We start from the raw sequence: 15,036 nt of genomic DNA, 5'->3' as shown, positions 1-15,036 counted from the left end.
AGGGAGGCTGGCAAAGCAGGCAGATTCAATCACATTGCCCAGTGTAGCAAAGTTCCAAAGCCGAATGCACAACTACACATCCAACTGCCCCGATGCGCTGGTGGAAGGGGAGCAGGCAGTGTTACACCCCAGTTGCTGAATTGCAGGATTGAACCAAGGCTATTTTGCTCTAGGTAGACGCAAAGGAGAAAATCCCAGCCAGATATTCTCAAGAGGTAAAAAGCACACAAAAGTTTGCTGGTGACCTACAGAAAATTAAGGAATGTTGTCAAAAGAGTGAACACAACCTAACATCACTTATCACAGCATAGACTTAGCTCATTGAACATAGAAAACCTTTAAACTCGTTTGATGTTACCTTCTGTGAGAGAGCACAAGAAGAAAGAGAAATCCAGAAAGACAGGAAAGATAAGAAAAACAGACATATATTTACTGAGTCCTGGGTTCCAGTGATGCAAAACTCCAAGATGAAGATAGGAGTAAAGGACCATGTGCTTCCCTCATGGTGACCCTTTGTCCTTGTGGTGACCCTAACATTTTCACCCCATCCTGAGCCTTCCTCCCAGGAGGGACTTCTGGTCTCTTCTGGCCACTCGGGAATGGGGTTAGGCAAAACTCGGGCTGCCTCCAGTGTGCCATGACTGACAGACATTGCGGGGCAGAGCACTACCTCCCCACAGCAAGGTCGGATCCAGCCCTAGCAGACATTCCAAGCCCCTCAGGATGTCTCAAAAAAGATTACCTTTTCCAGTCTCTGACAGGCAGGACCCAACCCCCACAAAGTCTCGGGCAGAGCGTGCCCCTTTTGCATGATGTGCAACTGCCTAGGCAGCCTTTAAAACCACGTGCCCTGAAGCAAAACCCTCTGTCCTCCTCAAGGTTTCCCAGCTGCCAAATCCTAATGACACAGTGATGATCTTTTTGGCACAAAGAGTCATGGGATGGATAGATACTTTATCATTAGGAAACCCCCCCCAAGCCAGTATCCTTCCAGGGAGCTGGAGAAGGTTCTCCCTGAGCCTCCTTTCCCACAGACTGAGCCCTCATCTGCTTCTCATCTGACTTGTGCTCCAGAGCCTGCCCCAGCTCCGTTCCTTTCTTGGGACACACTCCAGCACCTCAAAGTCTTTCTTGTAGTGAGGAAGCCAAAACTGACTCCAGGATTCAAGGCGGGGCCTCAGTGGTGCCCCACCTTGCAGTCACTGCCCTGGCCGTGCTGGCCACAGTAGTACTGATGAAGGCCAGGATGCCATTGGCCTTTTTGGCCACCTGGACACACCTGGGCTCATCTTCGGCAGCTCTTGGCCAGCACCCCTGGGTCTTTTTCTGTGGGGCCACTGGAAATTGCACAGAATGGTCAGAGCAATGTGCAGAGTTTAGTAACAGCCCCACAGGGCCCAGTCCGACTGAGGGACTCTTGGGCCGCTTTGGTAACAAGACAAGTTGGCTCAGTTGCCAGCTTGCCTTGAACAGGAGTTGAAGCCTTTGATCAGGACTGCCGGCACCCTCAGATCAGTGGGCATCTGTAAGGTAGGAAGGATTCCCAGTCCCCAATCCAAGCAGCTGCTCATTCACAAGCACAGCCAGCTGTGTATGCTCTTGCTTCTTGGAAATGTAACCCGCAGCCGTGGGAGCTCATCTCCGAACATGGACATAAGCACTTTCCTAAATGTTCATTGTGGCAGGTTTCTGCAGAACACAAAGCGTTCTTTCTCCAAACAGCTTTGGAAGAACACACAACACGCTGCTGCTTGGCACTCCCCTTCTCAGCAAGAGGTGCTGTCCCATTTTTCAGTCTCACAACTCTCCTGACATCTTCAGCAGCTGCTCCCATAGCCATAGGCTGTAGAGGTAAAAGCCAGCCATGGGCTGCACCTTTCCCCTTGCGCCACATAAACCACCTCAAACTCACTCACTTGTGCAGCTGCCACAGAGCTCTCTGCATCTCGGAGCCTGAAGGAAGAGTGAGAATTTCCACGGAGGGCCGGAGGAGGACTAGCTAGGAGCACACAGAGGTGTCCATGAACTCCTTCCGTACGATTGCTAATGTGAACTCCACAGGCAGGGTAGTGGCAGCCGCCGTCCCCTCGCAGTCTGAAGGCTGCACACAAGCCGGTGCTTTGTGCCTTCGTTCTTCCCTCGGGAGCTGCCGCTCTCTGTCCCCGGGGCCGAAGGAGCGGCCCCTTCTGCACAGCTCTGCGGCGGCAGCGGAGCGCTCCGGGCGCTGCCTCTGCCCAAAGACACCGGCAGCGGCTCTCACCTCCGGAGCGCTCGCAGCCCCGCATTCTGCGTCTCTTGTCCTCTGCATCTTTGCGAAAAGCTTCTCTACTACATCTCACAAGGAAAAACTGTGCCAGGACAGCACAGTTGCCTGAAGCTTGCCCCTGAAACTTGTATTTGCTGCACATTCAAGGGGCACTCCTCTTTCCTAGGCAACCTGCAAACTGCTGTCAGATCGCCCTGCTCTCTGCCCGCTCCTCCCCAGCTCGAATGCCCGCAGGCACATTCCAGCCTCGCAAGAGATCCCGAGAGATGTCACAGTGCATATGCGTAGCACAGACGCTGAAAAGTGGCAAAGCTGAATGCCTTCACTGAGCTTCGGTTCTGGGCACATCTCAGTCATCTCTGGTGTGCGCTATTTCAAACCTCCTTGGTGAAGGAGGACTTTAAGGACACCTTGTGTTTAACAGAAATCTGCAGCAGTCAAGCTGTAATAAAAAGCTTATCTCCATGTTTTGTGATGACATCCCACAGCTGCAAGCGTATTCTCAGCTGACTGCTTGTGAATGAGCTGTTGCTGGACTTCTGCAATTCTGTACACTGCTCACACAAGTCCTGTGCGCTCCTGCTCCATTCTTCACCTTCTGTAATCCGGACAGCTGTGATGCCCAGCAAAGGCATTCAGATTTCCTGCTTTTTAGCGTGTATACTGCACACAACCACTGCGTGCTGTGCAAGGTTTTTTCTCAGCTCAGAGTACAGTTGAGCCTTTTTCTTTTTCCAGAGTCGAAACTGTCCATGTAGCTCTGTTGTAGGGAAAGAAGCCAGAAGAGAAGCACTTTTGCTGGATTAGTTGTTCTCTATTCAAGAGCGATAGAGCACAACATCCACCACAAGCTGGGTGATGAGAAGGGGACATAAGAACATCTTTTGTATTGACATGTGCTTTTCGGTTATCTATAGCTGCATAGCCTTTGCAGCAGTGAAGGTGTAAGAAAGTGCTTATCCCCACATTTTGTGATGAAGTCCCACAGCTACCAGCTTATTCTCACCTGACTCTGTGAACGAGCTCTTCCTCAACTTCTGCAATGAGGTACACTGCGCACAACATCCTGGTCCTCTGCTGCTTCATTCTGTGATCTGCTCAGTGAAGGCATTCATCTTTGCCACTTTTCAGCATCTGTGCTACACGAATGCACTGTGACATTCCTCCAGACCTTTTGTTCTTGTGAGGCTGGTACTTCAAGAAGCAGCGGGCAGAGAGCACTGCGATCTGATGCAGTTTGCAGGTTGTATAGGAAAGAGGAGTGCCCCTTGAATGTGGTGCAAATACAAATTTCCACCAGTTTCAGGGGTATGCTTCAGCCAGGCTTGTTGTCCTGGCACATTTTATCTCTGTGAAATGCTTTCCGATATGATTCAGATGGCAAGAGATGTAGAATACGGGGCTTCATAGTGCTGAGAATGTAAGTGCCTGGCCTGAGTGTCTTTTGGCAGAAGCAGTGCACTAGAGCCCTTCACTGCTGCCACGGTGATCTGTGTGAGAAGCAAATGCCTATTTCCCTCCAGGAGAGTAAAAGCAGGACAGGTTATAAGAGTTGAAGAACGAAGCTGCAGAGCACTGGGCTGGTGGCTGCAGCATACAGGCTGTAAAAGGAGCATGGCTGTTCCTGGCCTACCAACCAAATTCACGGTGGCAGTCATAAGGATTAAAGTTCAGCGAGAGCTACTTGTGCTGCTACCTGTGCCTCTTCCAACCCTTCTGTGGAAAAAACTGTGCTTACCTTTAGGTTCCAAGATCCAGAGAACACAGTGGTAGATGCAGTGGAGAAGGCAAGGACGGAGTGTACTGGTGAGTTTGATGTGGGGCACAGGGAAGGTGCAGCCCACGGCTCACTTTTATTTCTAGAGCCTCTTTCTATGCAAACAGCTGCTGGACGTTTGCAACAAAGACGTGAGAGTGAAAAAGTGACAGCAGGTCTATCTGGGAAAGAAGATACAGAGCATTGTGCACAGTTTAAAAGCTGTTAAGAAAAGGCAGTACTTTGAGAACATCTTCTGTCTTGACACTTCCATCTACGTGATCTCTAGCTGCTTGGACACGACGATAATGAAAGAATGTGAAAATATTTGTGCTGTGAATGTCAGTTTGCACAGGAAAGAGGGTAGGATGGCAAATGCCTTCTGTCCTGGCACATCTGTCAGTCAGAACTGCAGCTGAAAATGCTTCACTGTAACAATAGTCTCTGTCACTTTGAGAGAATGTGCCAATGCTATATATATGTAGTTGAGAAAGAACATGCGAATCACTAGTGTGTTTCATTTAGTTTACAGACTGCAAACTATTACGGCCAGCACTGCCTTTTTGTTGTAGGACTTTTTCTTTGAGAGCAGCTGCTGGACATTTTGGAGTGGTTTGGGATCTTCAAGAGTTAGAGTGCAAGAGTGAGGGAAAGTGCATATCTCCAGGGAGCTGGATGCAGTTCAGTGGGTGAAAATTACCTGTTGAGCAGCTGATGGCACAGAAAACATTCGAAAAGGAAGAGGCTGTGCTGCAATTGCCTTTTATTTTGAAGCTTATAAACTGCACAGCCAATAATTAAATGATTCCTCTTCCTTTTCTGCTACATGCAGGATCACATTCTGTCAGTGCCCAAGAGCCAGGATCCACAGGGGGCCGGGCTAGAAAAGCGCTTGTCTTTTTCTTGGGCACTGTCAGCGCTCATCGAAATAACCACACCACGGCGCTGTCGACTCACAAAAGAAGGGCACGCACCGACCCAGCTCTAAACCACCCCCAGGACACAGCTAAGTCAGAAACGTCCCTGCTCTCAAATCAACTGTGTCAGGACAAAAAGATTTAGCCCATCTTCCCCTTCCAAGTGGGTACTCTTCTTTGCACCACACTGAAAGGTCAACATGAACTCCTCTGCCCTAACAAACTTTTTCAGTCTTGCAGAGTCCAGTAACAAACTTGAAAACATCTGCCAAAAACAGAGCTCGCAAAACTGTCAGTGGAGGAAGCTCTTTGCTGCCTACAATTTTAACTGCAGCCATCAAACCACAAACACACACCGTGCTATCACCACTTTCCTTCTCAGCTCTAGGTACCACCGTAAGTCAGGATCCAAATGGAATGGCATCAGGGACTGCTCACACACTAAAGCTACAAGGGACAAAAACTTGTCCTGCAGAGACCTGGTCTCTGCATTCCCACTGACAGTTCACCAACTCTAACCCAGAGAACTGCCTATTGGGAAAAGCCTTTAAATTCACTGAGACCATTCAAAAGTGCCCATCCAAACTTGCTTTCTTTGCCAAAGAGAGGAACTAGATGCCCATCTCAAAAGAAATGGCATCCCCTCCTCCAAAATCCAAAACATCCAGGGCCTGATCCTATACAAAGGTGTCAGAGCACTGGTATTGGGCACTAGATCCGCTGCACACCAAGACCCAGTGCAGCTGCTTACCTTATTGACCAAAAGAAGTGTGCTGACAGAATTTCAAGAAGGCTGCCTCGAGGAAGTGGAAAACAATGCCAAAAGGATTCTTTCAGGAGGGTGACTGCATTGCAAACATGGATACCGACTCCATGATTTTACAAATTGAGTCAGTGCTTCCAAACCAAATATGCCAGGACAGAAAGTTGCTTCTGCCCTTAAGCTGCATGACACAGCTTCTTATCTGCACCTCCAACACTGGGGGCAAGTTCTTTCCTTCCCATGAGAAAGCATTGCTGTTCTCATTCAGGAACTTACCAAGCAAAAGTTGCATAAAACATCTGGTACTGACTATGTCCAACAATGGCCCCTAAAAGAAAAGGCCTCCAAAGGAATACTAAAATATTGATTAGGAAAAAAAAATTGATTAGGAAAAAAAAAATTCTAATTAATTTTGTAAAATCCATTTTTATATCAATGAAAAACCCTACTGCTCGTTGTATGTCCAAATTTACTTAAAAAGAATGACAAACCTTATTTTGGGATTGTGAAATGAATATTAAGGATAACAGCACCATTTTTTCCCTTACTAGACTAGTCTATACTGACCAGGTGCAGATGAGTCTAGCCAGGATATCACCTTGAGCAAGCCAGGTATACCTAAAGCAGAGCCTAGAAGCAAACTAAGGCCTAATCCTGAGCTTAACTGCAGCTCAGGAGCCAAAGAGCAGGAGGTGTGTGGGTGAAGCACAGACAAGCCTTTCCCAGCTGTTCTCACAGGACCCTGCTCCAGGTTACACAGCTGTGCTGCATCAGAGCATGTATTGAACACTGGCAGCTGAGGCTTTAGAGGAGGGAGGGTGCATGATGAGGGTTACAAAGGTTTTGTAGGGAAGTAAGGTTGCAGACTCCTCAAAGTAGTTATAGCCTTTTTGTGGGTCTGGGATTTTGGTTCTGAAATGTTTCCTTTTTTAAGTTAGGGGATAGTGAGATACACTGGCTGAGGTGCTCCAGCTATGCAGACAAATATGAAATCTCTCTTCTTACTGCTACTATGGGGTGAGTTCAGGAAACTCCAGTGGCTCCATGTACTTTTATCACTGTAAAAGCACCAGGTAACATGAGCAGCTTGGTAAGTGAGCTACTGGTTAATGTAGTGAAAAAGAAATGAAATATTTATTGATCAGGACAAAACTACTTTTTCTCTAGGATGTGTTAGTCTTCTCCACTGCAGTTGGTTTCCTGGTTCTAGAGTACACTAGTTGCAAAACTCCTCTTCAGGTCTTCTCTGTGTCATTAGACCATCCTTTCTGTTCCTGGACCAAATGATTTAACTGTTTCATGTGAAGTGGAGCAGCTTTAACAGGGATGAGTGACAATATCTGTTTTAGAATACTCAAGACTTCCTGTCCAGCTACTCTTCTCATGTGCTTTTAGCTTGGCATTTTTTAGTCATTATAAGAGCCGATTGATTTGACTCTGTTCTATATCTTGGTGTACAAGTGTTTAATCCATAGCTGCTTTGCTACCTTCTTGTATTGGGTGTTTTCTCATCTATGTTGTGTATTCTGAATTATAATATGGATTTGAAGGGTTGAATATAAAGAAGTAGTTTTGAGAATTTTTTTGACAATTCAATCTGTTTGTAGCCAAAAGGTTATGAAAATGCCTATAGGAATGATTATATAACAAAAGCAGACAATAATAAAATTTAAGATAGAGAAATAGACTTTGCATCTGACAAGATGCTGTGTCAGGTGAAATGCTGTCATGCCTGGCTCATTAAATCTACAGGGAAAGAAGGGGGAGTGAATCTTCTGCATTCTCTCAAAAGACAGAAACAAGAAAAAAAGGCTGAAATCTGCTATAATAGTTTTGTAACAAGTGACTCACAAGTTCTCCAGCTACAAGACCTAGACAATTCTAAGGAAATAAATGCTTTGCTGTGAGTTTTTATTAACACTATGCTAATGTACATTCTTTTAAAGAAGCAGCAGAATGCAGTGGATGGTGTAGTGAAAATATCAATCTGAAGAAACTAATGAAGTCTTTCAAAGGATTTGCAGTAGATTTTTAAGAACAAAAGCTTCTATGGTTTCAGATTTTCTGAGTAAGTTATATTTTAAGAATGATGTGTTTTAATAGATTTTGCTGTATTTCTTGAAATAGAATTTCAAAGACTTCCCTTATCTGAATATAGATCTGTCACTAGGTATCCAGATTTTTAAAATGTATAAGTGCTCAATAGGACATCAGAGTCAAATCTTCATCAACACTTCATACTCAGTCTGTACCCAACAATTCCTTGCTGTTAAGTGAGAGCTGCTTAGCCTTAAACAGTTCTAGAAACACTGCCTCTAGTAATTAACTCTTGGCTCAGTCCCAAGGAAACAGAGGCAAAACTTCTGTTGGTTTCAGATGTGCATGATAAAGTCTTATTGATAATACGAACACTTAACCATGTGTGTTACACTGCAATGAGAGATCTCTCATAATATAATGTACTGTTAGGTTATCATATTGATACTGAGTTTTTTCTGAACTCTCAAGTGCATGAGAAGTTTTCTTTATCTTCCAATTTTTATAAGGTTTTCTTCCAATTTTTATAAAGAGCTAGAGAAGGCAAGAAGATACTTTCAATTATTTGCCAAAAATTGATTTCTGTAAGAACTTCTTGAACTGTATACACTAGAAATGAAGGGTAGATTAGGAAGTATGATTCTTCATGTGGGATGAATTATCATTGATTTAAGAATGATGATGTTTCCTGAGAGGCTCATTAAAAATGTTTGTAGTGTTTAATTCATGCAAGATAGACACCAGGAACTTGCCAGGTGGCATAGTGCCACACTGGATGGCTATAATGTTATATTTCTTCTGTGTACAATTCTTAACAGTAAGAAGTTTCTAGAACAAACAGGATTATTAGCTTTATGGTGCGCAGTTCTTCAGGATATTGAGACTTCTTGGATGGGCATCTGCTGCTTAAAATATCAAAAATAAAGGGCAAAGACAAACATTTATTTAATTTTATATCAAACTGTAGAGATCATGAAAACCACTATAAATTAACTGTCTATTTACTCTGTATGAAATGACATAGTCTGAGCCTTTCTTCTGATAAAACTAATTACAGGGTTCAGAAATTACTCAAGACTGCAGACTCAAGCTGAACCAATTTTATCTGAGACATCACTGTAATTGCAGCAGCGAAGTGCCTGCAAATTCATGTTGCTTAGTAACATTATGGACAAAGTTTTGGGGATAGAGTCATCCTTTTACTGGCTTCTCTGTTGGAATGTCATTCACAACTTGCATATCACTATTTTAGCATTATGCCCTGGCAAGACACAGTTTGTGAGTCCTGTGTTCTTGGAGCTTGTGCCTATGAAGACCCCCCTCAGGGAATGAATTTGTGCAGTCAGGAGCTAAAACTCCAAGGAGATTCCTAAGTCAAGTGTATCCATAAATGTTTGCAGGCTCCAGACATGGTGTAATTATGCTAAACTTAGTTACAACCATGGTGCAATGCAATGGAATAGATTTTTAGTAATTTTCTAGTAATTAATTTCTTCCATATTTGTATTTTTTAAATTACTTCCTTTTATCTTCCAATATTTTGGGGTGAAGGATATTCACCTTTTTGCTTCTATGCAAGCTACATTTTGCATAGCAGGATGAATCCTTTATTTGGAGGTCAAGTACAGCTGGCAGAGTTTTCAAGCCATCTCAAGAAAAGTCAGGGCTATATATAAAGTGTTGAGTAATAAGTGACATATGATATGATCACGTCACCTAAATTTGTCTGTGAAGAAAATGATGGCTTTTGATAATTTGAAACCTTAATCTGTGACCTGGTGTAAGTGCTGAATTCCATAATTTTTTTTTTCCATTCTGCCATGTTGGGGATGAATTGTTGGACACATACTGAACCTGGGGATAGAAAACCCTCTGTTCTGGTGTAAGGCAGGATAAAATTGTGTCCTGACTCCTATGAATGTGATGCCCACATTTTGGGACTGCCTTGGCCAAGTCAGGGGTATATCTACATTTCTTTGGGCTGGTGCTTGATGTGTTAAGACCAAATTTCAATTACATGTAGTTAAGAGTGCCTGGTGGATTTGGTTTAGTCCAGGATGTTTTATGAGGGAGTGGTTGAGGATGGTGACAGGTGTTTAGGATGTGCTCCATCTTCCAGACGGTGTGATGGTTTCTTAGTGTGCTTCTTTTCATTTCCTGTCCATTGTGAATTTAAGTAAAGACACACTTGGCTGTTCCTGCTTTGCCAGCATTTTTGTTTTGAGATTTGGTATAAAATAATTCAGGGTTGCTTATTTTTAACCTTGCAGACTCAGAGTCTCCTTTGGACCAGATGCTAGCTAAGTGCTCACCTGTCACATAACGGGTAGCCTGTGCTGTTCTGGATGGTGTTAACAGAGAATAATGATGGGTTCTAACTCCTTTGCTAAGTTTGCTTCTAAGTGAATCTGTAGTTTAAAGCATATCTCGTGTGAAAAGACAGGTGGTCTGTTGCTGTTTTCTGGGGTTTTTTTTTGTTTTTTTTTTTTTTTTGTTTGTTTGTTTTTTGTGTTTTTTTTTTTTTTTTTGTTTTTGGGTTTTTTTTGTTTGTTTGGTTTTTTTTGTTTGTTTTTTGTTTTTTTAAATTGCCATTTAATCTTTTCAATTCACTCTTGGGCTGCAAAGCTAGGAAGTTGGGCAAAAGCAGTTACAGAACTTGCATCCCTATTTAGGATTGCTTGATATTGGTCCCTGGATGGGCCCTTCACTTAAGAGCTGGATTTGATGATCCTTTTTGAGTACCTTTCAATTCAGATTATTCTGTTATTACTGTATCTGTCTGTTGGTTGTGGTTTGTGCTTTGAGGTTTGTTTTTTTTTTTAAGTCTGTACAAACTGTGTACTATTTGAAATTGTATTAAAATATATTGAGAGTTTTGGCAAGTTTTTAGGATGTCTGATGTAGTGGATGGAATAATGTACGAGAATTCACACTCCAGGATGCCTGGCTAGTAAAATTGTGCCACTTCAGTTACCAGGAAATCTCATAAATTGTTTGGATTACACATTTTCTTCTGGGAGGAGGGACAGCTGACAAATGCTCGCCAGGCAGAACTAAATAGTCAGAATCTTCTCTACCCAGCTGTGTTGTGGAAGTGTAACACTGAAAGTATTCAGATCTGCTTTACATTGAAGTTTGCGAGGAACAGTGCAGGCACTAATATTTCTGATTTCAGTTGCTTTATTTCTCTGCTCTCATTTTAACCATGTGTTCATGTGCTTGGCTGATGTGCACTTACATTCTCTATTTTCCATGTCAGATGTGGCAAATTAATTTCAAATGATGTCTTATTATTATTGGAATAGAAGCAAAGAAAGCAAGTAAGTAGTTCAGGCAAAAAATAGTTAGATACTTTTACCAAATAGGTGCAAATGAACACAATTACACTTAAAGTATCAATACCAAAATGGAAAGCATATCAGATAAAAACAGAGGCAAAAATTTTCACATGAAAACATTTGTTAGAAATTACTCTTGCTAAAGGGACTATAAAAGAGTATGGTTTCCAAGAAGACTTGGGTTAATAGCATCTGATGGTTCTGTAAAAAAGCAAAATAATTTTTGCAAACACATTTAGGAAGGCTTACAAAAGCAGGAAATATAATAAAGATAAGGAAAATAACATACCTCAGATTCTTTTAAGGTGGTAAGAGACTGTTCTGTCTTTCTTTATTCTTTCACAGGAGGTTGTTTCTGTGCTGCCTTTGCCAATTCTCTGTCAGTCCAAGGTCATTCACCTCTGTGATAAATAACAATCTGACAGAATGTGTCCAATGGTTTTATTGCTTAGGAAGCTGTTCTCTTTGGAACACTGCACCACAGAAGCTGCAGTAAGACATTGTCAGCTTTCCCTGCAGTGCATTTTAATTTCATTTAATAGTGCTTTAATGAATTGCAGTATCTCTTAGCCTAGTCAGAGGCTTTAGATGAAGGCTGTACAAGCTGATTAGAAATACATCCTCAGTGACTTAAGTGCAGGAGTGTCTTCATTGGCCAAGTGGTTTGAGGTGTTGAGTGCTCTCAGTGATGCTCAGATGTGGGAAGGAGATGGCAGGGCTGAGCAGGCTGCAGGGAGGTTTGTGCGTTTTCCCTGTGTCAACAAAACTTTCAAACCAGAGAAATTAGATGTGGTGCCTGACCTGTCATCTGTAATATACATGAAACACTTAACAGGTTCTCAGAGGTATTTTATGTATGTACGTGCAGAGATCACATGACATCTGCCCTGAGCCTTCAGAAGTGCCACAGGAGCTGGTGTTTGTGAATGAGGATACTGTGTAGCCTCTCTCTGAATTACTGCTGGTCACAAAATTCAGCCAAAAGTGAAACAGTTCCTAAGTATTCCCTTTAGCTTGAAAGAAATCATGCTTATTATCTTCACTGAAGTCTTAGTTAATTCCACAGGCCATTAATAATAGTGGGATGCCAGATATAAATCAGTTTGTGTGGCATGTACATAACAAAACTCATGCCATTTTCCTTTTAGGCCTATGCTCTTTCTTATTCTGTAAGACAGCCCTCTGAGGTTCTTCTTTGGAAGGTAATTTTTCTGTGAAACTCTTTGTGCTGGGTGTGGGGTTTTCTTTTTACTTTTATTAATTGGCAGACATACCTAAACGCCTTTCAGTTTGCACCAAGTATCACAAGTGTGGTCAATGCTGGCAATAAAATGAGGGAAAGTCTGGGTTCTCTTGTGCATTGTGTCATCACAGTCATCTCTAGGATCACTCAGACTCATCTGATTAAAAGGTATTTCATGTAACATTAACCTGCAGGATTGTATTTCATGTTAAGTGCCATTTTAGAAAAGAATTCTTGAAGTTTACATCCTCTACTTCTGCATGTTCTCTACTGGTTAAATAAAAGCTAGTTTAAGTATTGGAAGAAGTGATGTGGACCCCAAATAAAGACAAATTAATTTCCACGTGTGCTCCTTCATACCAGTTTACATTATCACATATTTTCCAGTATTTGAGCCATTACTAGGAGACCAGCAGACACAGGAAAGAACAGAGTTGTCTGAAGTTGAGTTGTTTAACAACTTATTTTTAAACACCATTACCTCATGTTTTACTTCTGTCTCTAGTCTCACTGCTAACACTTAGGGATTAGTTTGATTTGTGAGAATAACTTGCTGGCAAAACACCCCATGGAAGTTGTCTTAGCTAACAGAATTACATATAGAAAACAACTTTTCTTTCTATTTGTATTGCATATATCAACCCTTAGAAAAACATATTGTCTGATATGTAGGGAGAATTATTATTTTTTTTTTAATTGGCTAGTCCTGGTTATCTGGGGACCTAAACTGCTTGCAGCAAAGATGGGATTTCTACCACCAATAATAGTTTGCACATCTAAGGTTCTGTCTTGCACATGCTTGCAGATGAAACAGAAGTATTAGCATTCTAGTCTGATAATATAAAAAAGAAATTAACGTGAAGATTTAAAGCCTTGAGGTTTCAAGGGATGACTGAGTGCTACAGAACACTGTACTGTCTTTTTCCAGATTTCTATTAGACTTTTCTAACCTTAATGTGGGTGTCATAATGAGGGAACATAAATCCCTGTCTCTGCAGTAGCCTCTTACTGCTTATGGCACAACAAACACCACCTGTGTCAACACATTGACTGCTGGAAATATCTTCTTCGTTACTACTCCTTGTATCATTCAGAGGAGTTCTTGTAATTCTTCCTTGAGAATGCCTCACCTACCAAAGTGGTTATTGTTCACAGTATTTATAATCTTAGGACTTGGAGACCAGGCTAAGCAGTGCTCAGGAGAACAATGAGACTTTTCTATTAATTTCAATTGAATTGCATATGGGATTAATTAACACATAGGCTGGATTAAAAAAGCTGTCCAGTTATTATACATTTTTGTTTTGCGGAAGGTGATGAAGAGTTGGGCTAAATACCCAACTCTACCTACAATACCCAAGAATACTGCAATACTCTAGAAATATGCCATAAATTCAAAATTATTTTTACCAAACTAACTTCACAGATGACTTAATTTTTTTTTTTTGTAGTTGTACATCAAAAATCTGATGCTGAAAGTTAAATGGGAGTTTTCATTTTTTCTGCTGCAAAAAATATTCTTACACTAGGAACATCAAAGAAGGCAAGCACCAGATTATAGTAATTCTCTAGGATGTTGTTTTTCATCTCACCTTCTCTGTTTTCTAAATATTGATGATCTTGTTCTCTCCTTGTTCCCAGAATTTATTGTGATGGATTTGTAGCGATGCTTACCAGAATCATACTGAAATGACAATGCAATTAACATAAAGGATAATGTAGGAACTTTGAAAGCTGTGTCTGGTCTCTACCAGTAACCAAGCCTGGGAAGTCCAAACCATATCAGACTTTTGGCAATCTCAATTGTAATAATTGTGCTGTCAAGAAAGCCTTGGTTGGAAGTACAGAACACATAGCTACTGACAGACACTTTGAAATCCAAAGTTGATTATTTTTCTTTCAGTTTGTCGTGGTTTTGCCTGTAAAAACAAGGTGAGAGTAATTCTTCGTTAAAAAAAAACAAATAGGATTTTGTCTGAAATCCTTCAGTTTTGTATAGGATTGCCTTTTTTTTTTTTTTTAGATGGATGGGGATGAAAGGCTGAGTAACTTGCAGAAGTAAGTGACAATGAGTTATGTAGATCTCCTTGAAATACGATCAATTGTATTCAATGTTTACTGTACTGGAAAAAGAATATGTTCCTTTTGTTGTAAAAAGTTTCTGAGCACATCAGGAATTCTGCATGTGGAGTTGTAACCAGTTCACCAGTTCACTGTGGCAGTGGTCTGGTTCTTCTTCATCCACTGCATAATCTATTTTTTTTTTTTTTAATTTTTTCTTCAAGTATAGTAGTTATGACTCAAATTCTTAGACTGCCAGGGTCTACAGCTATCTGTGGCCAGTGCTTCACATGGATATGAGGGTCTCAAAACAGCAATAGAACGTCTGTTTTTTTACTTGCAGCTTGTGTTTTGAGCTCGTTTTGTTACGGATGTAAGCAGGTGTACATAGTACCTCGGAAGTGCAAGCGGGTTGGAGTAGTAAATACGTGCTGTTGATGTGGTATTTGTGGTGAAAGAATCCCAGACAGCTCCGAGCACAGCAGAGATCTGAAGAGCAGCAGAGCCACGAGGTCGGGGTTTGTTCCCCAGGCAGCTCCCCTTGACCTTGCTCAGCAGCGCAGGTTAAACGCTGCCGGCGGTGCCGGTGGCTGGGGGGACGCTGCTTTCCCTGCTCGGGACGGCAGATGGGGGACGCGGGGCCCGGCGCACCGCC

At 42.2% G+C, this 15,036-nt stretch overlaps 1 protein-coding gene and 2 long non-coding RNA genes across 4 annotated transcripts in view; 1 reads left to right on the top strand and 2 right to left on the bottom strand.

Moving 5' to 3' along the window:
• LOC135300974 (uncharacterized) overlaps positions 1–15,036 on the bottom strand; it is a 19,994-nt gene extending 4,958 nt beyond the window's left edge. Inside the window, exon 1 of the long non-coding RNA XR_010362716.1 lies at positions 11,367–15,036. This is a non-coding gene — a long non-coding RNA (uncharacterized LOC135300974). The remainder of the gene's footprint in view (positions 1–11,366) is intronic.
• LOC135300976 (uncharacterized) lies at positions 5,589–6,464 on the bottom strand. The gene is made up of 3 exons (XR_010362719.1): positions 6,194–6,464; positions 5,979–6,057; positions 5,589–5,784 (listed from the first exon to the last, which is right to left on the bottom strand). It is a non-coding gene; the product is annotated as an uncharacterized LOC135300976 (long non-coding RNA).
• The window catches only part of NT5DC3 (5'-nucleotidase domain containing 3), a 28,855-nt gene continuing 20,351 nt past the window's right edge, over positions 6,533–15,036 (top strand). The window contains exons 1-2 of one of the 2 annotated variants that reach the window (XM_064421064.1): positions 6,579–6,719; positions 7,649–7,770. In XM_064421064.1, coding sequence (XP_064277134.1) covers positions 7,752–7,770 — 19 coding nt within the window. In that variant the 5' untranslated portion in view covers positions 6,579–6,719; positions 7,649–7,751. Of the gene's footprint in view, positions 6,720–7,648; positions 7,771–15,036 lie in introns of both variants that reach the window. The other variant, XM_064421063.1, reaches the window with a different exon arrangement.

The sequence above is a fragment of the Passer domesticus genome, chromosome 5 (genome assembly GCF_036417665.1).
Source record: "Passer domesticus isolate bPasDom1 chromosome 5, bPasDom1.hap1, whole genome shotgun sequence".
In the NCBI taxonomy this organism is placed as follows: domain Eukaryota; kingdom Metazoa; phylum Chordata; class Aves; order Passeriformes; family Passeridae; genus Passer; species Passer domesticus.
The sequence above is the reverse complement of the archived record's forward strand: the minus strand, read 5'-3'. Positions and strand labels throughout refer to the sequence as shown.